The sequence below is a fragment of the Nematostella vectensis genome, chromosome 8, assembly GCF_932526225.1.
Source record: "Nematostella vectensis chromosome 8, jaNemVect1.1, whole genome shotgun sequence".
NCBI classification, from domain to species: domain Eukaryota; kingdom Metazoa; phylum Cnidaria; class Anthozoa; order Actiniaria; family Edwardsiidae; genus Nematostella; species Nematostella vectensis.
Genome location: NC_064041.1, coordinates 7,726,151 through 7,751,286, shown reverse-complemented (window position 1 = coordinate 7,751,286; position 25,136 = coordinate 7,726,151). Strand labels below are relative to the sequence as shown.

Below are 25,136 nucleotides of genomic sequence, written 5' to 3'. Positions count from 1 at the left end.
ATATAAAACTCGGGATTTGATTGGTTGACAAACTGAGGATAAAACGCAATATACACCTAGGAGGAGGTGGATTTTTTCCTGCGCTCCGAAATCAAGCAAAATGGCGTGTAATTCGTTTACTAAATATCGTTGGGTATTATATTCTCATAATGTCCCAACAATAAGCGGCCCCATCCTCAAATGAGAATTAGACGTTCAAATAAGGGTGTATAGAGGGAGGGAGAAGTGGTCGATCTTTACGATACTTAACAGACCTAATTAAATAGATCGTTTCTTGGATGAGTATCGAGTGTTTTTATTTCGAACTTTTTACAAATTCTCAAAACCACAAAGTGTGGGCTTTCTGTGGTTATGCTATGAATGACTTATAATAGCACTTGTCACGCAAGAACGCTAGTTCAGTCACACTATTACAAATTACAAAGAACTGTACAGAACTAATTATTCCTGCAGCCTGTTTTATTCATCATTCTACAATCCAGACAAATCTGAGTATAAATCACTGTGAGGTATTTTTTGTTAAGGTCAAGATATAGTGGCGTTGGGTTGTTTTTCTTTCACGTCCGGTAATGTCGTGACAAAAAAATAGTTGCGCGCGCGGGGGCGAAACCGATGACGCAGAACTTTGAGAGCAAAGTGCACGGTTCAAGAAAACATCAAAGTGAAACGTTGGTGATCCATGGTTCTCCCAGGAACGAAGCGAAAATAATTGGAGAACAGGGCATCTACCAACGATGTTCCTTAAGTTTTAATACCAGATCGTTTCTAACAAGAAACTAACGCCATAATTTCTCAACAAGTTACCCTATTCTGCCAAAGGAAACGCAAGTAGGCCATGTTTCAGACACTACTTGACAGTCATTTCGTCGTTTCTTGTAGGAATATGAAACGACCCACACTAGAGGATGCATCTCGAGTAAGCCGTGAAATTCCACGATATGTAGACGAAAGAGTTCCTTTTGGAAAGGTTTCCCCAAGGACAAAAATAACATCTTTAACACAACTTCGCGAGGGAGATCACTTAATGGAAGAAAGTCCATTAGGATATTGGCATCATTTCATCGTTGAAAAAGTCCGCCCAAATTATGTTTGGAGGATTCATAAAACGGGAGACGAACAAACCGGCAAGCGTTCGCTTTTAGCCGGGGATTCAGCGATAAAAGCGGAGGTCGTAAGAGACAAATTTGTGCTTGAACCCTGGGCGGTTGTGTATCGTGTGGAGTACCCTAATGTCGACGTCAAGGGCAAAGTCTATTCCGATAGAGCTGTTGTAAGACGCGCTCGTAGGCGCCTGGGAGAACGGAACTATAACGCATTGCTTAGCAACTGTGAACATTTCTGCGTGGAATGTAAAACGGGAAATACCATAAGCTATCAAGTGTACGATTTTTTCTGGAGTATGGCAAGACTAGTGATGATTGTATTGAATGGAATATTCGGGATAACTTTTTTTGTTATCTGTGAGAGCACCGGACTTGTAGCAAACACAACTGTTGTTCTGATTGGCTTATTATTAAGCTTCCTGATTGGTCTCCTTCAAGACATTCTGTCAATCATATTTCTTGTCTTTCGTGCAGATAGGGCTAGGACACAGGGTCATGTGACCCCAGTAGATGCAGAGCGGTTTAAAGCCAAAAGGGTTACACCTGTTGTATTGGGTTTTGTTGGCGGCATTGGTGGAGCGGTTCTAGGTTACTATCATATCCCTGTGCCACTGTTTGGTTATTTTACTGGGGCATTTTTTGGAAACTTTGTATGGCAAGCTTTAGGCCTGATGTTTGGAAGATGGATTGCAACATTTTTGTAAGACAGATCAGGGTGGTAAAGGGCATTTTCATGAAACGAGATTTGGTCATTTTTCAACCTAGGAGAAATGTGAAATTGTCCATTTCGACACCCGTGAAACCTGATTTAACGATTTAAAAGGCTATTTTTCAGTCTGTGAAACATAAAAAAGCCATTTTGCTGTGAAACTTGATCCATTCCCCCTTTTACCACCCTAACAGATTCCAATGGTGCAAATTATCTGAATACTGAATTGATGAAATACGTACTGTTCATATTACAGCAGAGGAACAAAAAAAGTATGGAAAGTTTTGATTTATTTGCATACTTTCAATGTCGTTATAAGAGCAACTATAATAAAGAAGGCAAAGACATTGAAATGGCGGTATGTGAGACACAGAGAACAGCTGTGCAGGATACTGGGCCTTGTGCCATGATCAAATTTATTGTTATCATCATGGAAGTGCAGTTGATCTTCACTAATTGACTGGTTATGAAGTAGGGGGGGGCTCCTTTGCTATAGAACACTTGCTGGATAGATTCATATGACATACAAAAATGTTTAGGGGAAACATATTTGACTTTGTAGCTGAAGAAGTATTTATAAGGCCGAGTATTTGGCAATAAAATTGGTGATAGTAAGAGGAATTCCTAATTTTTAAGGTGGCTTTGAGATTCTCCTAAAATAAACATGGAAAGCTGTTTCTTCAAATGAATAAATTGTCAAAATGGTTATGACTTTGTTGTCTAACATCTAAATACTATCAGAACCGTGGTGTACTCCACTTATAAACATGACAGAGGAATTGGAGGGAGGCCAACAGAGCCCAAAAATTCCCCCCAAAACCAATAGAAAACAAAGAGAAACTATAAATTCAATGAAATAACCCTGAATTATAAACCTCTTCCAAGAACCAATTCAATCAATCTTTTTATTAGCACTTCCTTTTTTTATATATATGTATAAACATCTAGTTTTTTTTTTACATTTCCTAGGGATAAACTAAATGAATTTCTATGAAGGAAATACCTAGTGTCTAAAGTAACGATATGTTTTCTAGTTAGACACTAGTAATTTCTCAAACACACAACTGCACAACATACTGTGAATAGATGTGTCCCAAATATCATCATTCTGCTTAGGGTTAACAAGCAAAGTCTTCTTTTTTCTATAATGGTGTAAAATTTATATTGAACAATACTAGGACCCTCCCATCCCCGTAAAAAAAGACAATTTAAAATCGCCCCCCACCTCCCCCAACCTTTCTTTTTAATGCGCACCAGGAGGACTGGTGCCTAACAACAAATCTCCGGTCGCCATCTTGGATACGATCGTTTTGTTCGAAAGATCATTCGACTCGAGCGACTTCCCTTTTACAAAAGAGATCACCATAGACTTACCTCACTACCACAACAGCTACCACTGGGCCAGGTGTACTTGCGTGACCTTTCTTATAGGGAACACTTCCAAATCTCTAGGGGACTTAACATCAAGAATAATGCTGGTAAGAAAAATACATTTCATTCACTAAGAGTAACAGGTTCAAGCATATCTTAGCCTTAGACCTTGGCTGTGATATGTATTTTTGCTGTTATTGTACATGTGTCCATTTTAACTTCTTTAGACAAACATGCTGGTGTTGCATTATGTATTGAAAATAGTTTTGCTAAGAAATTGCGTGATCGATTTTGAAATGAATGGGTTTTCTTTCCGATTGATAATAATCCCCGGTCTGTAATCATTCAAAATGGACTCCCTATCACATTATACTTATAGCGATTTGAAATCTACATTTGTATTCCGTCTAAGAATAATAATATTATATGTACGATTTAAGATTTTTTTTTTCAAATTTGTACAAAATCTCTCTCTTCAAGTTAAGCTTTCTTACTTTTAATTCTATTTTTGTTTAACATTTTGACAGCGGGAACTATCTTTTCAAGAAATTACGAATTGCCAAAAAAATTTGTTTATGCTACCTCTACACTTTAAGTGTGTTCAAAATATTTTTGCTTTATTGAGCACAGTATTTTATAAACACCAGAATCTTTATTTCTTTATTATATTAAAGGAAGGGTACTCGGTTCTAACATATTTAGTTTGAATTTGTCATCAGGTTTTTTTTCGGTTTAAAACTTGGAATATGTTTGGGTGAGACTTTGTGAGTATATTTAATTACTGGGTTTAAATAATATTGATCAACCACATCTTTGTCATTGGACATAAATGCAAATATAATGGCTTTTATTTACAACGAATCCTCAAAATAACAATCTAGAAATGAAGTCTGGTGTGTTATTGATAATAACTCATCAATATCTTGGTTTCTCACTTTAATAAGCCAATGAAAATGGATGCTTTTTTGTGACTTGGAATTGAGCAGAACATAAAATGGCGGCGTGATTGGCCTTCTTTACATTATTCCTTAGTGTTTGGTAAAATACTTTCTGTAATATGAGACAGGATAATAGTGCATCTAACACATATTCAACTGACAATGATTTGCGGTTGTGTCTTTATGAAATTATGACTCCGAGAGTGTATATTGGGGAATCATTATTTTTTTTTTTTTTTGGGTACGAATTTTAGGCCTTCATTTGGCCCCCTTGTTCATGTTTACAATACCCCCCCCTGGGATAAGTGGAATATGCCACTGAAATTTATCACAATATCTGTGAGATGGGGATGGTAGAGGCTAAATTATTGTTAGCAGTTTAACTTGTTTTTCAAATTTGTAATCTCCTCTGTACTTAAAAAGATCCGAAGAATTATGTTCGATTAAAAAATAGTCACCAGATTAACCTTAGCCATAGAAATTACCTATTACAACAATGTTCCATTCCTCATTGACCAACTGCAAATGCAGTTTCTAGGTGAAGGGAAAAGGGGGAGAGCCACAGTATTTTAAAACAAAGTTGAGTTGACTCCCAGAGACCTACCTCAGTAGCTGACCTTGTAGACTAAAGCTGCAAAACACAAAGGTGAGGGAGAGGGGCAATGAAATGTCAAGAAACTTAAAAAAACACATAAGAAATTAAAAAAAAATGGAATAGAAAAATCGTGACAGAAATACAGTAGAGCCACTGCAAAGAAAAATCTGTATTTCAAAATAAAACCATTTTAAACATTTATTTTGCTTTGCACCATTCAAAATGGCTAACTGTGTGCTACAAAAGCAGAGAAATCCATGCAGACAACAAGTCATTATATTGCTACTTTTGAATCAATGCTAAGAAATACATAATTAATATGATTTGTAGCACTATTAGCTCAGTCAAAGGACTCCAGATAGAGCTTCTGGTCAGTCTCTTGTGATCCTTTTTCAACCCTTATCTCAGAAGATAAAAGATTCACTGTCCTTAGTGTAAAGGGCTAAGTTTTGAAACCTTAGATTGCAAAATATCAACAAAAGGAATCTCAAGGTCAACCCAATGCTGTCTTTCAGTTTTTGAATTTAAAAAAAGAGTGATTTTTGCAGATAATGTTCATTCTCAAAGTTAATATTGATTAATAAAAATTACTGACACATAGCTAGGTCATGATGCAGATTAATGATAAGATGATTATAATGCTCTTGATAAAACATCACAGGCAATAAATTATTATTAGTCATTAGATTGTTCCACTTTTTTATGATGTAACTTTTTTAATGACTGTTTTGAAACACAGTGATCTTACATTTGGGGAGGGGCTAACTTTCAAAATAAAGAAGGATATGCACTGTAAAATCCCCTTGGAACATTCAATCTCTTGTTTCCTAGAATATGTCGGTCTGGTTTTCTGTTTTTAGTTTATTCTGGGTAGGAATATGTTTCCTTTTTTACCATTATTTATCTCTCTGTTTGCATTACTGTTTTCTGTCAAACTAACATGTGTTGGTCAAGTGGACTGTTTTGATGGCTATAAATGGTTTACGGTTTAGAAACAGATAGAAGATACTGTATTTGATGACTATCAGCAACACTTTCAATGCCTCATATAACTCTCATACAACAATATCTTTATCATCTTCAATATCATGATAAACAGTCATTATGCATTCTTTTGCAAATAGCTTCATCTGTTATATCTTTAAGATGCCAGGAGGTCCATAAAAAAGGGAATTGTTTTCAGTGTAATTTAAAATGTAACAAAAGACGACTTTCTCCTTCCCACCTTTTAGCACACCTAAAAAATTTTCCCTTGCCTTTTCTATATAATACAGTACTACTTTGTCATCCAGGGCTGCAACTACAGTATTAGTAGGGTTATTAGTAGTAAGGGTAGGCTTTAATTTCTTAAACTAGTTAAAACCTTTCCTCTTTGAATCTACAAGACAACTAAGTTAATACTGTAAACTATGCTTTTTACCATTTACCGTCGAAAAACACTCAAATGACATAGTTATGAGATAAATGAATTTACTAGTTGCAATATAATCCTTATTGTTTTTACTTGTCTATCCATAAAGCTGGGACATTTCTAGAAACAATGTTCTGGTCATGCCTTTACCTTGGGTATCAGCAGCTTTTGGTAAGCCACTTGACAATTATCAAGACTTGGGACAACGGAGGACATCCTACGCGTTGGTGATTGCTATAATAAGGGCATCCGTGCGAAATCTCTGTTATAACTTATAAGATGGATTCACTGTTCATTGGTAAATATGCTTGGTGCCCTACATGTTTTACAACTGCTTTATCTCACATTAAGGTTGGTATACTAAGCATTCTCTTTACTTCTTTTCTTTAATTCCGTTTCGCATTTACGCTGAAGTAGCTTATTATTGCTCGGAAATATGCCGTTAGTTTACCCGGTCTAGAATTCCGTCACATTGTCTCTACTAGTGAATTATGTTCATTCTTTAGTCAAATAGGCTTAAGAAATATTGGATAATATCGGTACTGTCTTTTAATTGTTTTGCTCTTATTTCTTTAAAATGCTCAAAGAACTGTCAGTGACAAAAACACGACGAATTACGGTAAAGCGCGTTTCCCCATTCACAGGACCATCAGCCTGAGCCTCGCATTACGTTAGGAGAAGCAGAAGAAAATTAAAACTTTTCGTTTTTGTTGGAAACGCCTTTTGTGTGAACCGTACAAACGTACACAGCCTACACAAGCCGCCCGCGAATAATTTACCTTCGGCCTCTCACGGTTTACACATGAAATTATTCCATTTAGTTTTTTTTTTAAACAACAACCTCAGATTCAAAAGAAAAGGAAAATCTCGTGCATGTCAATTCCGAGTGTTTTCTAAAAAAAGCATCCACCGCAAAGTCAAGAGTCTGAAAAACGTTTGTTTCTAGAACACTCTATTTCTCATATAGAGGGATTGTGTGCCGTATCCCATGGCAACCGCCTAGTATAGTATCGTGATAAAACCAAGAGGGTGATGGTCTTGATAGCCGTACGTAAAGATTATGAAACCGGAAATGCGATATATTTCAGGAGATGGGAGATACCTATTCTATTTTCTGATATACACTGAAATACCTAAAGTACTATAAAAATGGAATATTTCGCGCATGGACTTTTCGGCTTCCGCGTGTTTTCTTTGTCATCCATAAGGGTTTTGCATTTGTGCGACTGTCCGACTCACACCCTACAAATAGTGGAGAAATTTCGAAATTTCCATGTATAAACTTTTACAATTAATCCAGTTTAAGTCTCCCTTCACGGGGTCGTTTGCTAGGATGACAAAATGACGGTGGACAAATACTATTTATTTTAGAAAGCCAGGATGTGACGGACACTTTCTATTCTTTGCCTCTTAGACTCTATCAATTGTACCAGTTCACCGGCGCGTACACTTTTCAAAGTCCTCTCTTTTTTAAACAAAACTTTGTATTTTTCCCTCCATATAGCTGACTGAAGTTTCGACATCTACTTGCTGTAAAACCAGTAAAATTTTATTTACATGTAAAATATTGGCTTTTAGTTCTGAGGCGACTTGAGACCCAAATATGTGCTTGAGGCGGGAGTTCTAAGGCGGGCTCACGTGCGCCGAATCGTCGGGCCGACGAATCTAAAAAAAACTGAAAAAGCCGCGTATAACCTCCTTTACATTTCAGTTCAGTTTAGTTTTAACCACGTCCGGAATGATGTGTATCTGTTGAGATTTGAGATACTGGATATTTTAGCTTTCAGATACGGTAGTAGCACGCTGGTCTAGTTTATAAGGAATCCCTTTGGATCCTCGCGCTTTTACACGTGCATGTTTGTCGGACCGACTGTGCGTACTTTTATTCGGTGTCGGCCCGACATCTCGACACTTTTTAAGGCGTATTTGCTCACACCGATTTGTCGGGCCGATTGTCGGCGAGAGCACCTACATTTGTGATTTGTGTGGCCATTGCTTCCCTACAAATCACTGCGTTTTGTCTCACACCACATCCATGCCTAACTCTTAAGAGCTCACTAGGATCTAGGGGGAGGGTTCAGGGGGTTTAAGCCCCCCTTTGGGCTGCCAGAAAGCTAGATGTAACAAAAAAATTACCCTCTACCCCCTTTGTCACTGAGCCAACCCCTCCTTTAGCGAAAAACGCTCCTGGAGCTCTCATTTTGTTCTATCCAGTAAAAATATTTATTTGGGAATTTCTTTGTGGCGCCGGCGAGCACGTTTAGAATGAGCAAAATCTGGATAAACCTAAACAAACTTTTTTGCGTCCATATGTGCCAAATACTTCTAGCTTCTCCTTCTAAACGAACTTTTATGCGTTCATACGTGACAAATACTTCTAGCTTTTACTCCTAAACGAACTTTTATGCGTTCATACGTGCCAAATACTTCTAGCTTCTCCTCCTAAACGAACTTTTATGCGTCCATACGAGCCAAATACTTCTAGCCTTTCCTCCTAAACGAACTTTTATGCGTTCATACGTGACAAATACTTCAAGCTTTTACTCCTAAACGAACTTTTATGCGTTCATACGTGCCAAATACTTCTAGCTTCTCCTCCTAAACGAACTTTTATGCGTCCATACGAGCCAAATACTTCTAGCTTTTCCTCCTAAACGAAGTTTTATGCGTTCATACGAGCCAAATACTTCTAGCTTTTCCTCCTAAACGAACTTTTATGCGTTCATACGTTCCAAATACTTCTAGCTTCTCCTCCTAAACGAACTTTTATGCGTTCATACGTGCCAAATACCTCTAGCTTTTACTCCTAAACGAACTTTTATGCGTTCATACGTGCCAAATACTTCTAGCTTCTCCTCCTAAACGAACTTTTATGCGTCCATACGAGCCAAATACTTCTAGCCTTTCCTCCTAAACGAACTTTTATGCGTTCATACGTGACAAATACTTCAAGCTTTTACTCCTAAACGAACTTTTATGCGTTCATACGTGCCAAATACTTCTAGCTTCTCCTCCTAAACGAACTTTTATGCGTCCATACGAGCCAAATACTTCTAGCTTTTCCTCCTAAACGAACTTTTATGCGTTCATACGAGCCAAATACTTCTAGCTTTTCCTCCTAAACGAACTTTTATGCGTTCATACGTTCCAAATACTTCTAGCTTCTCCTCCTAAACGAACTTTTATGCGTTCATACGTGCCAAATACCTCTAGCTTTTCCTCCTAAACGAAGTTTTATGCGTTCATACGAGCCAAATACTTCTAGCTTCTCCTCCTAAACGAACTTTTATGCGTTCATCAGAGCCAAATACTTCTAGCTTTTCCTCCTAAACGAAGTTTTATGCGTTCATACGAGCCTAATACTTCTAGCTTCTCCTCCTAAACGAACTTTTATGCGTTCGTACATGCCAAATACTTCTAGCTTTTCCTCCTAAACGTACTTTTATGTATTCGTACGTGCCAAATACTTCTAGCTTTTCCTCCTAAACGTACTTTTATGCGTTCGTACGTGCCAAATACTTCTAGCTTTTCCTCCTAAACGTACTTTTATGCGTTCATATGTGCCAAATACTTCTAGCTTAATCTCCTTCTAAACGATTTTTTTATGCGCTCATATGTGCCAAATGGGCAGTCAGAAAAAAAAATCCGCTTCTTAAAATTGCACATGCACCATGCAAGTGGAACCTACCTATATCACACTGCATGCTGTCACATCCACGATCGGCTTCTCACAAGTTAACAGCAATCCTGCAATGTTGGCGCTGTCTGCACTGCGCTTAATTCGGAAAGATCTGTAAAAGTTTCGAACGCCAGATCTTAGAACTACACACAGTGGCCGACATACCTTATGCAATCTATCGTTTCTGTTTTTCAAAAATCTCCTACGCAAACACTCTAACCCCTTTCAAAGCATTTCTACATTGCAACAAAAGGGAAGACTTTTACTCCTGCACCTTTCCAGATGAAATGTGAATGTATTTTTGTGGATTTTGTAGCAAAATTATGGAAATTTTGCAACTTCGAATGCACTGTATATGCTATACTTGTGTCTCTTTCTTAGATTCATAGTAAATAAAAAGGCCGATACTTTCTACTATACATCTAATTAGAGTCTTATACAATTACAGTATAACAGTATGATTGGACACAAAAAAAAAAGAAGTGATGTAGGAGTGATGCGCTCTAAAACGAAAACTTCAACTGTGTTCAGAGTAGCGACGTTGAATATTAATGCTATTTACCATTATTGTAATTCTCTTTTTAATACTTCATTGATATTGAATATGTTTATATTCACTAGATATTGTGTGTTTTACATTGATTCAAAAATGATGTAGTAGTTTGCAAAAGTAACAACGGCAGAAGTTCGGCACAGCACTAAGCACGACTACACCAGTCGTGTTGCACGGCAAAAGCACGACAACGATTCAAACGTCGAGCTTTTGTTCAGAATCAAGTAACATATTTGATTTGATTTTTTGCAATAGAAACTCCACATAAAGTCAGCTTTAACTACTCGCAACCTATTGAGCCTAATTCATTTAGTGCGACGTCTGAATCAACGTTGATACAAATAGACTGTGTTAGATTCGGCTCGGCAGTATGCCTTCTAAAGCAGCAAAGAGTATTTTGCTTTGTTTCTCTACGTTGTTTCTTTGTACGCGACATGTAGTTTTCAAATGTTAATTTCAATGTCTGATAATTTTCATGTCACAATTTTCTACCAGTTGCACAATGCTTATGGTAGCATTTCTAACATTTCACCATTTTCACCCAACACTGCAAAATCTCTTAGCCTCTTTTAGCCTCTCCACACGGTGCGCCCTTTGCAAGGTGCACTCTTTTGCATGGAAAGTTTTCCGCCTTTTAAAAATGTCCCGACATGCCGTTTCCGCTATTTGCACTTGTCCCGTGCCTCCCTCGCCGCCCGCTGCGGTAGCTTTGCGCGTTTTTGTGATTCTACCGCTGATGTGAGCGCGCGCCGACAGGGCCTCACAAAACCCCGTGCACTGTTGCTATTCTGTGCTATTTACACGCAGAACGCGAAGAGGTGAGAGCTCCTTGGCTCAGTGTAATTTCTACAATTATTCTACGCACAACAGCTTTAATATTGAACAACGACTGACACCCGCTTAAGGTATGAATATAATGTAATTGAATATTTATTGCACATTCCTCCTTATATTATCAGGTGTTTGCTTAGCATAAAAATGTCTCAATGCTTCAAAGTTGTTTCGAAAGTATGGAGATATATTATTTTTGGAGCTTGTAAAAGCGGAGTAAATGTGTGGACTGTAAAATGCAAATATTTTGTTCGTAAATACTTCTTCTGTAGCTTCCCAGCTCGGGTATTTCAACACTGTAATGGTTTTTATTGTCATAACTTCAGTAATAGAACCGTTGAATTTTTCCATAGGATTTTCGTTTTAAGGTCTTGTACACCCTTATTGTTATGCTTTACGTTGGCGTTATGACCTTCGTAAAGAAAGCATTACACTGTTGATATTTTATTAACAATAATTTTTAGAACACTCGCAAACGTTCGTGTGCATGTACCACGATGATTATACAATTTACACGTGTCTCAGAGGTTGATTGACAAGCGTACAAATGATTGATGGTTGTCACAGCACTCTTCATAGAATATTTGGTAAAAAATAAGCTCCACTTTTACGCATAGTAGCGTATTATAGACGTATTTTCCATTTTGGCTTACCCCGAAACACTCTTGAAAAACTATTTTTAATTTATTACTTAGGACATTTTAGATCATTAAAAAAACAACATTAATAAAAAAGATAAACCAACCTCGATGAATTAACACATTCAAAACAACGACGCAACGACGTAGAATATTTACGATTTACGATGACTTGTCATTTAGAGACTTAAAAAGTAGTCTTCACGGTAGTTCTCGCAAAAGGGCTTTACTTTTAACCGAATATGCGAATTTACCCCCCAAAAATAATTATTAATAAACTGTGATTAGAGAAATCGCAAGAATGGGCCCGGCCTAGGCGAGGTCAGAAACCACTGCTGTCAGGGTAAACTGGCATATCATAATACTTGAAAGTGCTCTATATGATATAACAAACCCACCTCAGGGTAACTAATTATCTATTTTTATCGTTATTGCGTTGTTGTTCAAAAGATTTGCCCTGAAATCAATATGAAAAAAGGTTTGGCTATAGTATTGGTTTATTGTTATTAACTTTCGCTCCAAACAACGCCAAAAGAAAAGATGCTTTCAAAATTTGGAAAAAGAAAATTCCGTGCATATTTGGTACTTCCGGGTTTTTTCCTCTTTTCAAATTCACTTTTGTGTGGTCTCTGGGCTTCCTGGGTCTTTGTCCAAATAAAAATGGTGCATTATTTCCTTCCTTTAAAGAAACTTAATCTCTCATTTATTGTCAGATTGAATTCCCAAAACTCGAACTCAACACATTGTAAAGAATACTTCGTTAATAAAACCCAACTAGGCTTTCACTCTAATGAAAAGCCTCGAATGTTTTACCACAAGATTTAGCCCAGCAGATTTGGTGATCTAAACTGTCTATAGTAAGCTGCTTAATTTAGTATTACAAACTCTACCATAATTGTCGTAATTACACTAACTGAATAATCATCTTCTGGTTATTGCATCGATTGTAACGTATAAAAAGATTCCTCACTTTCGATATTTAACAGGCTTTTACTATGAATTAAAATAAAATCGTTTTCCATACTGTAAGATTCAACAAAGTTCCCTAATGTGCATATATTATAATCCTGCCGTAAATGTCCAACTGTAAAAAGACGACAGTTATCGGGGTAACGTTTTACACTTGTATAATTTGGCACAAGGCGATTAAAGGAGAATTAAACGCGGAACCAATAAACCTTTTTAACCTTTCTTTAGTGGCACTCGAGAAAGAATTGCCTCTCAAGGACATGCAAATAGAAAGAAGCGAACGCATCGAATTGAATACCATACCAAGTACAAGCCACCTGCTAACATTATCGCTAATGCTTGCAACTTTATTTGTCGATCACATTTTGTTACAAATTTGTTTGCGTCTGTTTGGTTCCAGATGAGCATGATAAGCTTTTGTTCGCCTTTTGGACTGCTCGATGCGCCAAATGTTTTTCCCGAGTGCCAAATTATTCACACATACTTCTAGACTTCTAAACTAATTATCGATCGCGTGTGGCTTATTCGTCATCCGTGAACTTCGTCAACAAAAACAAGGATTTTCTAGTGCGGTTAACCTTCAGTAATTTGTGAACAAACTTTAATTGTGGTGCTTACTTCAATTGGAGTTTTGTAAGCGACTCGGGTGATCGAGATCCAACAATAGGTGAACAACATTTTGTGTGTCAGCTCAATTTCCCAGTGGGTAGCAAGACCGCCCCTATTGTCCATATCAGCCAATGAATGGTCGTCTTTGCTAATTACAATACTGCGGAGAGCTCGACCCATTAGGGGATAGAAAAGCAAGTTAGACCCCATCTTCGCGTTTTTTTATCACATCCGTGTTCGGATACCTAGTGTCCCGCTGTGTTGGTTGAGGATCGAGAAGTAAATTGTGTGCCGTGCTCTTTTCACAGATGACCACCCCGTGTGAAGATAAAGCTGTGACGAGTCCCTCGCTCAACGCCGTGGATCATGTGTCGGTAAGTGTAGCTCGCTCCTTAATTCATCCACACTCTATATTTACGTTCGCTAATTCTCTACAAGACGTGCCCTAACTAGTCCACTCCTGTGCTGACGTATTTACACTTACTTTAAACGGTGGGTCTCACCGCACATTGACAGGAAGAGTAAACACGTTTATAATATTGTCAGCATCGAGCCACTTACTGGAAACTTCTTACCGCTCGATGGTATTTATTACTGAATCTAGAAGATCTTTAAGGACATTATTTATCTTGTGCTATCGAGTTTATTGCTGGTATTTAAGACTGTGGATAGCCTTGTTTACTTTTCCTGGTCTGCTAAAGTTTGTGATTGCAGAAGCTTATAGTAATCCTATTAGTATTATACGAAAGCCATTCGCACCACTCTGTGAAATAGCGTCCTTACTTATTGTAACCTGCACAGGAGTGAAAGCTTCTAGCGGGGATTATAAGATCTTTGTATACATTCTATGCTTTGTTGTTTTAATCTCGCAACTTTTGTGTGTTTCAAACTTCCCACGAGATGTGCCTTAACCTTAATTTTCTCGCGAATCATTTAAAAGCCTTAACGATAAGACTGTTAGCCTTGTGTCTTTAACTTTCTTTATCCTTTTAGGTAGTTTTAAAGTGTTTTTGCGTTAAGTGTTTTTACAATACGGACTCTGTGCTTGTTAGTGCTCCAATGTTAATGCTTTCAAACCAGATTTATTTGGATTTTAAGATCCAGTTTCCAGTCACAAGTTGGTTATTGTATTTGTATTTGCTCTCCGGGTGGCCTTCACAAAGGCGCAGATCTAATGACTTTCACTTAAGCTGCTAAGTTGCCCCAAGTCGTTTACGTATTTAATACCCACTACGTCAAATGACCCCCTTTTTCAACATTATATATCACTTTTTTATTACCTGTCTTCATTCTAAAAAAACTGTCTTATGAATAAACTGTCTGATTAAATAACATTTTTTTTGTCAACAATAACCACTCAACGTTTTCTACACTGGTAAAAAAACTTTTATTCTAACAGCGTCAGCGCTTCTATTTACTAGCTAAAGCCAAGTGCTTTTTCTAATGGTGAAATAAAATCTAACCGGGAACCCCACTTCTCCGTGATTGTATGTATGTGTATTAGGGTAAACTGTTTTCTAACTGGCGTGTAATTCCCCACAGACGCAGGGCGAGAGATGTGTTGGGTGCGAGGCGAAGATCGTGGATCGGTACCTTGTGAAAGTGAGTGGTCGAGCCTGGCACACCAAGTGTTTAAAGTGCTGTCTCTGCTCCGATGAACTTGGACGCGAGGCAACTTGCTACACGAAAGATGGGAAGATATACTGCAAAGCGGACTACGCAAGGTAAGGATAGATGAGCTTACTTTTTCCATATAACCCTAGCGAAGAATTAAATCCCCAATCCCCGACCTTAACCTTTGAGTTAAATTTTCATTTATTCTGTCAATTTTTCCAGAAAAAACTAATCAAAGCTTTTTATTCATTTTTCTGTCCTCTCCTGTGCGTCTCACTCTTTTCACAATTGTAGAAAAAATATTTATTTTTTAAGTGAATAGGGTGAGGTTGTGCAAGTTATCCTACTTACTTGGATTACTAGATATTCCTTAGAATCAACCAACCAGTCTCCAAGTCATATAAAAGTATATCTTTTCTTTTAATTTAAACGAAAAGTCTGTTTGAAATCCATGCAACATGCCCCCTTCTGTGATTTAATGGGCCAGAGAACCCACGGTTGTTAACGGTCTTAAGATGGTTAACCACGGTAATTGTCGTATATTTTATGTGTTCTCTTAGTGCTCGAATTGTATGTCTTTAAAGCTATAACGCCATTTTTGTTCAAAATTCTAAATAAGTTTCAGAAGCCTTTTGACCCAACAAAACATGTTATTGAATCGGAGTTAGATGTGGTCCATTGCTACGCAGTAAGAGAGAAGCATTATTTAAAAGAATTTTTTTTTCTTAAAGCCAATATAAGCCAACGGTTTTTTGCTTTTGCGATACGTCAAGAGAGCTTACCCCTATAATTGTTATTTCAATTTAACATGGGGGTATTGAAATAACGCATTAACTGTTTAAATATCTCATGTGTTATGATCTTTCATGTACATTATATTTAATAGTTTCTTTAGGAGCACCTTTTTAAGAATGCAAAATAAGTAGTGCCTTCGTATATTTTATAGCTGAGAAATGTCAATGTTTTTTATTGTAACAGTTAGTCTCGAAAAAAGCCTAAACCTAAGAAAGTGTTAACATAGTTAGGCCTCATTTTATCTCACTTTGCAATCCTCTTCGTAGTCGTAATTAAAAAGACTTTTTTTTTGTATACATCAAATGTAAAAACTCTTAAAACGCCTTGGAGATCTTGCGTCATATCACCTGAGTCGGATGTTACCTAGCAAATGTCCCACGCGCCCTATAAAGATCATTTCAAAGGCTGGTCTAGCTCCCAAAAAGCGTAATAATTACTCGAGAAAGGGATAAAGAACAAGTTTTAATTTGTATTCCTGTCTGTCCGACACATTCCTGTCTTGGAACGGACGTCTCCAAGATGCGAACAATCTCGTTGATTACTGTAATTGTGCGTAGACAATACAAGGCGACATTTCATGGTGATGCTTGGTGTAGAGCGCATCGAGACGGATGCGAGCTTCTCACACCTTCTACACGCTTGCCATAGCACTGGAAATGAATAAAAGAAAACCCCAGTGAAACGTGTTAAGAACTGCCAACCGGTCACCTCCACGGAACTGTAATAAATTACCAGTTAAATTATCATTTCAAAGTGAATATAGTTTGGCCCTTAAAACCTCGCATTAACTTCCACTAGATTTTTGTATTTTGGAACGTTTAAATGCAAGGTTCATATATTCTTGATAATATTTATAGAATCAAAAGGCCCAAACTGTCGCGATCTCGTACCAGAACAATGAATACAATACACCAAAAACTGGAAATCGACTCTGCCAAATTTTCGTCTTTAATAAGGCTTTAAACGTTTTTGGTGTATTCTAGATAATATTTAGACAACCTTATGAATTCAGCTAAAACTCCTATTTATTATCTTTAGACCCATTTTCTCTCTTTTTCTCTGTCAATGGAAGCCATATCAAAAGAGCGTTGAGCTATGACTAAGTTGTGCAATATTCATTTCTACTGACTTTAAAATGGGAAAAAAACACCAGTTGAGGTGTAAATGGACTGTTACTTTCAGTTCTGAATATTACATTATGGCAGGTGTCATTTTGCTCTAGCCTTTTCTAGCCTTTTCTAGCCTTTTCTAGACTTTTCTAGACTTTTCTAGCCTTTTCTTTCGTCACAGCTCGAACCCTCAGTAACTCCAACCTTAGTTCTCCTTCAAATTTACTGTTTAAACTATAATTTAACCCTCCCAGTAACTGAAACCCCTGACAAGTGAGCATCCCGCTAACTTAAAGAAATGCTCGTCTGTGTACAAGAATTTCTCTGTTTACCGATTACTCGAACCCTCTTAGAAAAGGTAAAAACACGAAATCAATCAATCAATGACACCAGGAAAACATACAGCGTTTTTCAAATAGAACGAATAATTCATTTAAAATCTTTTGATCCCCCGATTACTCAAACGCAATTTAAAAAATTAATGAAGTAAAATGTTAAAGTATAAACGCCCAACTGCTTTGGATTATTTTCCATTTTTTAGTTTGCTATTTTATCTTTACTGTCCCTTTGTTGTGCAAAACTCGAAAGTGTCGAAAATGGTCTGGGTCGAATATAAATTGGCGGCGTTATTTTTGTCTAATATTTTTATCAAGGGATTAATGTTATTTCTTGTCTTCATTCAACCATCGATATACAGACAAGATAAAGATAAGACATCTCGAAAAGGGATTTAACATTGTTTTCAACAGGCTTGTTAAGCAATCTGTTTCCCGCGACATCAGGAATCCTTCTCAAACTTTTTCATAGCAAACAAAGCATATCAAAACACTCCGGATGCCTTAACTTTGAGAACACGGTTTTTTGGCTTTTAACTAGGCCTAATAAAAAGCATTAAAAAGGTTGATAAAAGGGGTCTAACACGTTAAAGTTCGTCCCTTAGAACTCTTCTTTTGTCCGTAAAGGATTAACGTATGGAAGGGCCAATGTGTGGCGACTTCAATAGAACCATTTGCATTTCAACGAGGAATATTCCGTATAAAAGTGCTTTTTAACACTGCTTCCACTCTCAGACCTTTTTATCAAATCATTGGCTTACGTTTCAAGTCTTCCCTTCAGAGCTTCATTCTGAGCACTATGTCGAGTTTTTTCGAAAGATAAAGTAAAAAACACTACTTTCTGCTATCAATTAAAGCACTTCCAGTTTTTTTTGTTTTTATCTAAATGTTTGATCGCCGGCTGTTCTCGTTTATTGGTAATTTTATTAGGATTTTAATGTGGGCACTTATGTCCCTTTCTTTCATCATTCCATTCCATTTGAGTCCATTTAATTAAGATTTCAGTTTCTTTTTCCATCTCTTCTTAAGACTTATTTGGGTTAATTCATATTTCTCATTGTTTTTGTGTGTTTTTCCCTGCAAATCGTATGATGTATCGTAAAAGGTATGCTTTCCAATCTAATAAATGTTTGGAAAGTGTCAAGTAGGTTTTCAAGTATCATGTTTTGTTTATCTAGACGAGAATCATTGTTTCCTTTTCCATTTTTTACCTCCATTTTTACGCGAATGGTTTACCAGACATGTATTTAGTCAATAAACCTGGTCAATAAATCCTATTTGCGATGGAAACATTTTTTTGTACCCGACGATGTCCTCATTCCACAGTTTAAGGAGTTCTGTGTCTCCCAAAAGTGTTCTTATTAACCACTGTACTTTTTTCTAGCAATTTGTATTAATCACTGTACTTTTTTCCCCAAGCAATTTGTATTAATCACTGTACTTTTTACATGCAATTTGTATTAATCACTGTATTTTTTGCAGGCAATTTGGTACAAAATGTGCGCGTTGCGGTCGCAGTATTCACGCTAACGACTGGGTCCGTCGAGCCAAGAACTGTGTCTATCATCTCGCTTGCTTCGCTTGTGATAACTGCAAGAGGCAGCTCTCAACCGGCGAGGAATTTGCTCTAAAGGATGGTCATGTACTCTGCAAGCTCCATTACCTAGAGGCGTTGGACACTTCACCCGCGGAAAGAGATTACCAAGAAGGTACTAGCATCATAGTCACTCTCTTCTCCTGTTCACGACCCCTCCCTCCCAACCACACAACCCCTCCCCCAACCACATAATCTCTTCCCCAACCACACAACCCCTCCCCCAACCACACAACCCCTCCGCCAACCACACAACCCTCCCCCAACACACAACCCCTCCCCCAAACACACAACCCCTCCCCCAAACACACAACCCCTCCCCCAACCACACAACCCCTCCCCCAACCACACAACCCCTCCCCCAACCACACAACCCCTCCCCCAACCACACAACCCCTCCCCCAACACACAACCCCTCCCCCAAACACACAACCCCTCCCCCAAACACACAACCCCTCCCCCTACCACACAACCCCTCCCCCAACACACAACCCCTCCCCCAAACACACAACCCCTCCCCCAACTACACAACCTCTCCTCCCAATCACACGACCCCTTCCAACAAGATACCTCATCATCCCTTCTACTTCCTTCGTCTATTGCATTATTAAAGAGTATCTGTCAGCCGCTTTTAAGTCTGCCTGGTAAAACACAATGTGCAAGGAAGTTTTTATACCGTCTTCTAATGATCTCGTCTTCTCTTTCCCAGTATTCTCACCCGATGTTGATGGCGACGACTCTCCGAATAGCCTGAAGAGCGGCCGACACAAGGCGAAGCGGGTCCGAACCACGTTCACAGAAGACCAACTACAGATACTTCAAGCGAACTTTAACATCGACTCGAATCCCGACGGACAAGATCTCGAGAGAATAGCGCAACTTACGGGACTCAGCAAACGGGTCACGCAAGTATGGTTCCAGAACTCGAGAGCGCGCCAAAAGAAATACGGGACGCCGCTCTACAGCCCTGGTCAGCGGTCTGCGACGGCTGGGTACTAAGGAAGAACTAAACTAGGTAAAGAGTTTGTACTTTGAGTTCCGCCATTAATAGGAAAATATTACAACGACAAGAGCAAAAATAACATCGGCTGCCCCCTCTACTACAACATTAACACCAGTAGCAACAACGTGACAACAGAAGAGCAAATATCGTGGCATTTTCACTTGATATACTTTTTGCTTAAATTTTAATCGTTTGTTTTAATTTTTTTTTCGTTGTTTTGCAGGTTTGAATTCGTCATCAGCGGTACAATCTGCAATGTCATGCGCAATTCTCCGTTCTGCTTCAAGTGTCAAAATGGTGAAAGTCCTCCCCCGAGGGCCACCTCGATTAGAAGAAATAGTAGGGAAAAAGCATATTATATCTAAAAATGGATCCCATTTTAGCTTACAATTGAACACATAGTGTCTGACCACTTCCCTGTTTGGTCCTTTGCTCTGGAGGGTCTTTGTTAGCCGCCATTTTGTCATCCCAGCCAATCACCAAGTGTGTGAAAACATCGATTTCCACCTGCCATTTTGGAATTCCTTTTCAATATTTTCAATTAAATTTGGCCATTAAGGTGGCGCGCCGAGGTTGTTTTGGCTTAAACAGCTTTTACTAAGTTCCCTATATTAGACTCATTTTCGGCTCGATTTTCGTGAATTTTTCAGATTTTTTAATACATCTATGCTTTGTCAGATCCCGTAAGATTCACACTTGTTTGAAATCAAATTATATTTTTTCATGCAAGGTAAATGGAAGCAATTTTTTTATATTAAAATAAAAAAATCGAATTCTGGGCGATGATTTTTTTTTCTAAATTCACAGTAACACCTAACAATACTCAAGCTTGAAGCACAGGAATGTTTGGCTTAAAACTGACCTGTCAAACTTCGCGATTGATGAATCTTTATTTTACGCCAAAATTGTCCTCGCAATCTTTGAAAAAATAAATGCACTCTTGCCTACAAAGATCCATCCCCGAATTTACGCCCCCTGCTAAGTCCACACCCTAAGGCAACTTGTGTGAGAGGGGCAAGAGGACCAGTGTTGCACAAGAATAAATTCCAGATGGTCAATTCGAGAGTGTTTTTATTAAAATAATTTGAAAACGAAAGAATTTTTTTCTTTTTCAACATTTGAGCCCAAGCCGCGCCTCTTTTAAACTATTACCCGACGCTATGGCTAAAATAGGCCTTACCGAAAGTACTTGCTTAATGCAGTTGCATGTCGAGCCTGCGTTTATGAGAAACTAGAATCGAAAGTTGAGGATATGAATGCGCTTCAAACGAAGCCCACGCTAGTGTCACACATGGTAATCGACGATAGCTGCCTTGTTTGTTCCACATGTGACAAAGTTGCACGAGCGGAACTGAGATCCCCTCTCACACAAGTTGCCTTAGGGTGTGGACTTAGCAGGGGGCGTAAATTCGGGGATGGATCTTTGTAGGCAAGAGTGCATTTATTTTTTCAAAGATTGCGAGGACAATTTTGGCGTAAAATAAAGATTTATCAATCGCGAAGTTTGACAGGTCAGTTTTAAGCCAAACATTCGTGTGCTTCAAGCTGGAGTATTGTTAGGTGTTACTGTGAATTTAGAAAAAAAAAATCATCGCCCAGATTTCGATTTTTTTATTTTAATATAAAAAAATTGCTTCCATTTACCTTGCATGAAAAAATATAATTTGATTTCAAACAAGTGTGAATCTTGCGGGATCTGACAAAGCATAGATGTATTAATAAAATCTGAAAAATTCACGAAAATCGAGCCGAAAATGAGTCTAATATAGGGAACTTAGTAAAAGCTGTTTAAGCCAAAACAACCTCGGCGCGCCACCTTAAAGTATTAAAGTTTGTTCTCAGATTATTTCGAGATTCACATAATTTGTATTCAAATATCGATTGAAAAACTACAACCAAGGTTTTGCTGACTAAGTCTCCTTAAGAATAAACAACTACAAGTATATTTGGACCGTACTGACCTGTAACTATGTTGATGATGCTTTATATTTATGAAATTCAATAGAGAATGAGCTGTAAATAGTGAACAAATATTGATAGCTGTGGCTGGAGTATCGTCATGATCATATGACAATGTGTCACGTGGCCATAGTCAGGAAATATAGTTCACTAGTAAATACTATAAAAATATGTACAGAGAAAACAAAATTAAAGCAAAAATAAACAGTAACACATGCAATGTTTTGTCATTTATCCTTGCGGTTTTAGAAAAACGAGTGAAAAGCTAAATATACAGCCTTTTCAATACCCCCCTTCCCCCTTTTTTTTTACCCACACCATGTGCCCTGGTGCGAATACCTGCTTTTAACCAACAAAATAACTATATCATAAAAATGACGTCTGAATATCCCTGCCCCGGCTTTTTTCTTACCTACATTAACCCAAACGCCATTTTTTTTAATTTAGACTTTCTTTTTCATATTTACTGCATTTTTACATTTTTTTTTATCTCCCGATAGCTAGAATTCATTTCGATTCCCTATTTTATGTGACTTGAGAGATTTTGCCTTATTTGCAAAGCTGTCATCTATTTTACCCGTGAATGGGGGGGGGGGGGGGGGGGGGGGTGTGACTCTTCAGAAAAGTAGACGGGGGTGATCGTCCCACCATAGGATAAAACATTTCGACCAACTTCCATCCCTTAGGATATAACATTTCGACCAACTTCCATCCCTTAGGATATAACATCTCGACCAACTTACATCCCTTAGGGTATAACATCTCGACCAACTTCCATCCCTTAGGGTATAACATCTCGACCAACTTCCATCCCTTAGGGTATAACATCTCGACCAACTTCCATCCCTTAGGGTATAACATTTCGACAAACTTCCATCCCTCAGGGCCCACGTACCATTGTGCCAGTGGCAAGGTGCAAGCTTAGATCCTTCATAATTGGTTCACTATAATTAGATAATGTTTAGGGTTTGGGACATCATAGTGAAACATATTTGAATGACCTACATGTACAAGGGTTTGTGTTGCTAGCACAAAGGTACTTCGGCTTTGGGAACGAGATTGTCAGTGTAAGCGCCTTAGCTACGTGTAGACTACGTGCTGACTCGCGAAAATAAGCGCCTCGGCTATAAGGGAGCGGTCATTAATTACTGGGGGGGGGGATATGTAGGGGGGGCTACGTTTTTTGGGGCGCGGATTTAGGGGGATCACATTTTTTGGGCTGTTATTAAAGGGGGTCACATTTTTTTGGGCGTCGAATTTAAGTCTGGTTTGAATTTATTTTTTCCTACTAATTTTTCCTACAATTGTATATCTAGTTCCATATTGTTCAGGTACCAATCTTGTCTTTATATAAATAAATTTTGAGTAACCCTCTTATGACTGACAGACAAAGCTGCCCGTTCAAATCAGTTGAACAAAACCTGGGCTCAAATGTCTTTGTTAAAATTTTCGATGTGTGTGTGTGTGTGTGTGTGTGTGGGGGGGGGGGGTTTGCAATTTTTTCCGGTCTAAGGGGGGTCACGATTTTTTGGGCTTGGGTTTGAGGGGGGGGGGCAAAATTTTTTAGCCCAGGGTTTTGAAAAAATCCCCCCCCCACCAGTAATTGGCTGAGGGGGGTATGAATACTTATATCCTCAACCCCCACGGTGCTGATAAAATGCAATTAGCCATTAATGACCGCTCCCTAAGCGCCTATGCATGACAGCAAAAACAAATGTATAGGGAGAGTGCGAACTATGTAGAGTACAAACAACCAATGATTAATATATATAGAGAGAGAGAGTGTGAATTATGTAGAGTACAAACAGCCCATAGTGGTCAGCTCAGAATATTTACTTTTCTGGAAACACTTATTTGTTTTGACATTCGAGGCATCAAAACATTGAAACAACCAATCACAGATGAAATTGTAAGTTGACGTCATAACACTTGCTTGACCTAAGTAAAGAAACATGGCGGCCATACAGAGACGAGAATGAGAGCATAAAACAGTATCTTTCTGCTTTTTGGTAGGGTTTTAGACGTATCAAAACTTGAAAGACTTGTAGAAAAAGCCTTGGGTGCAAAGATGTAGTAAAATTCATATTTCGAGTGGCTATGTTCGGTGGGAAAGTCCAATTCGCTATAGTCAATAGATGACGGCGAGGGTGATGGCCATCACGATTGAATTACAGCTTGGAAGCGTAACTATACTGGAATTCGAAGGCACAACTAACGGTGACAAGCAGGCATGAGTTCTTGACCCTGGAGTTGACTACTTAGTACTGCAAATGGTTTTCGTTGCGTCCTCCGAAGCTCATAATGCATGCATAAGTACATACCTTACGGTGTGTTGTGTTTAGTCTCAATATGTTATATATGCAGCCCGTCCGAGTTTGTCGGTCCATCCTGAACATTTAGTATTCAAATTGCCTTGTGCAGGCGGTTTTAAAAGCTCAATGGGGGTCTAGAATTTTTCAAAGGTGGTTCAATTTGGGAAAACTATTACAATAGCTTTGTGCTTAAAAATGATTGGACCACAGAACCACACCTGGATCAGCCACTGCAGAAAATGACTTGACACATACAGTATTTCATATTTGTTTTAATGACTTAATAGTGGTATAAGCTAAAATCATCTCATCTCTTACACGCAAAAAGCATGTGGAACACAGAATATCAAATAAAACAAAAAGAAGTCACAGTTTGAATTTTTTTTTGCTTGGCTTGTACCAACCAGCCCATCTTGTGTATAACTCTTGAATTTAAATATTTGACAATGTCCCTAGAGCATGAATGGGCTATGACTTGATAGCCGAAAGGCTGAATGGGCTTCATTTATATGCCTTGAAGGTTAGAGGGATAATTGCCCAGGGGTGGGTTGGAAGGGGGGCAGTATTCAAAACATAATGGAATGGTCCAACAGAGCTCAACATTTCATACACCCAAAAAGGATGGACACTTGCCATCCCCAAAATAAACTGGCCTGTTGGTAAAATGTTCAATCCCAAAGATATGCAGTGGACACATGTTATGTTATAAATGGCATGAGCTTATCATTCTTCTCCTAAACAATTTTACTCCAACAGAATTCTAATGATTTGAATTCTTTCTGGTAGAAAATTTTCTGTCATGGGAGAAAAGTGGACACAATTTGTCCAATCATACAATTTTTACAATCAAGTACCATACATAAAAGTGATGTGAAATAATCATAGATCCCCTCTCATTCCAAAAGCCTATTGCACCTTTTGAATGCACAATATGCTGTCTTATATTATGTTTTAGTGCAAATTAAAAAACCCAGAAGTATAATACTGTGTTAGTTCTGGGGATTTAATA

The 25,136-nt window shown here is 38.2% G+C and overlaps 2 protein-coding genes and 1 long non-coding RNA gene across 4 annotated transcripts; 2 read left to right on the top strand and 1 right to left on the bottom strand.

Annotated features, from left to right (window-relative positions):
• Nucleotides 1–476: 476 nt before the first annotated feature.
• Nucleotides 477–2,517, top strand: LOC5505722. The gene has a single exon (XM_001626419.3). It carries the CDS (start codon nucleotides 836–838, stop codon nucleotides 1,805–1,807), a length of 972 nt encoding a protein of 323 aa, XP_001626469.1. The 5' UTR covers nucleotides 477–835; the 3' UTR covers nucleotides 1,808–2,517.
• Nucleotides 2,518–3,081: 564 nt separating this feature from the next.
• Nucleotides 3,082–22,035, top strand: LOC5505710 (LIM/homeobox protein Awh). 2 transcript variants are annotated; one of them, XM_032374041.2, is made up of 6 exons: nucleotides 3,082–3,290; nucleotides 13,715–13,780; nucleotides 14,949–15,130; nucleotides 18,742–18,968; nucleotides 19,563–19,868; nucleotides 20,080–22,035. In XM_032374041.2, exons 1-5 carry the CDS (start codon nucleotides 3,285–3,287, stop codon nucleotides 19,850–19,852), a joined length of 771 nt encoding a protein of 256 aa, XP_032229932.1. In that variant the 5' UTR covers nucleotides 3,082–3,284; the 3' UTR covers nucleotides 19,853–19,868; nucleotides 20,080–22,035. The 2 variants fall into 2 exon arrangements, with proteins under 2 accessions (XP_032229932.1, XP_032229933.1); XM_032374042.2 differs by lacking the exon at nucleotides 3,082–3,290 and adding an exon at nucleotides 11,109–11,264.
• On the bottom strand, nucleotides 16,110–24,306 carry LOC116613510. The gene is made up of 2 exons (XR_004294183.2): nucleotides 24,137–24,306; nucleotides 16,110–16,465 (listed from the first exon to the last, which is right to left on the bottom strand). It is a non-coding gene; the product is annotated as an uncharacterized LOC116613510 (long non-coding RNA).
• Between the last annotated feature and the right edge of the window lie 830 nt (nucleotides 24,307–25,136).

Coding starts and splice junctions, on each gene's coding strand:
- LOC5505722 (XM_001626419.3), top strand. CDS start 836: ATGTTTCAGACACTACTTGACAGTCATTTCGTCGTTTCTTGTAGGAAT.
- LOC5505710 (XM_032374041.2), top strand. Junction 13,781..14,948: donor ACGCCGTGGATCATGTGTCG/GTAAGTGTAGCT, acceptor AATTCCCCACAG/ACGCAGGGCGAGAGATGTGT. Junction 18,969..19,562: donor GGAAAGAGATTACCAAGAAG/GTACTAGCATCA, acceptor TCTCTTTCCCAG/TATTCTCACCCGATGTTGAT.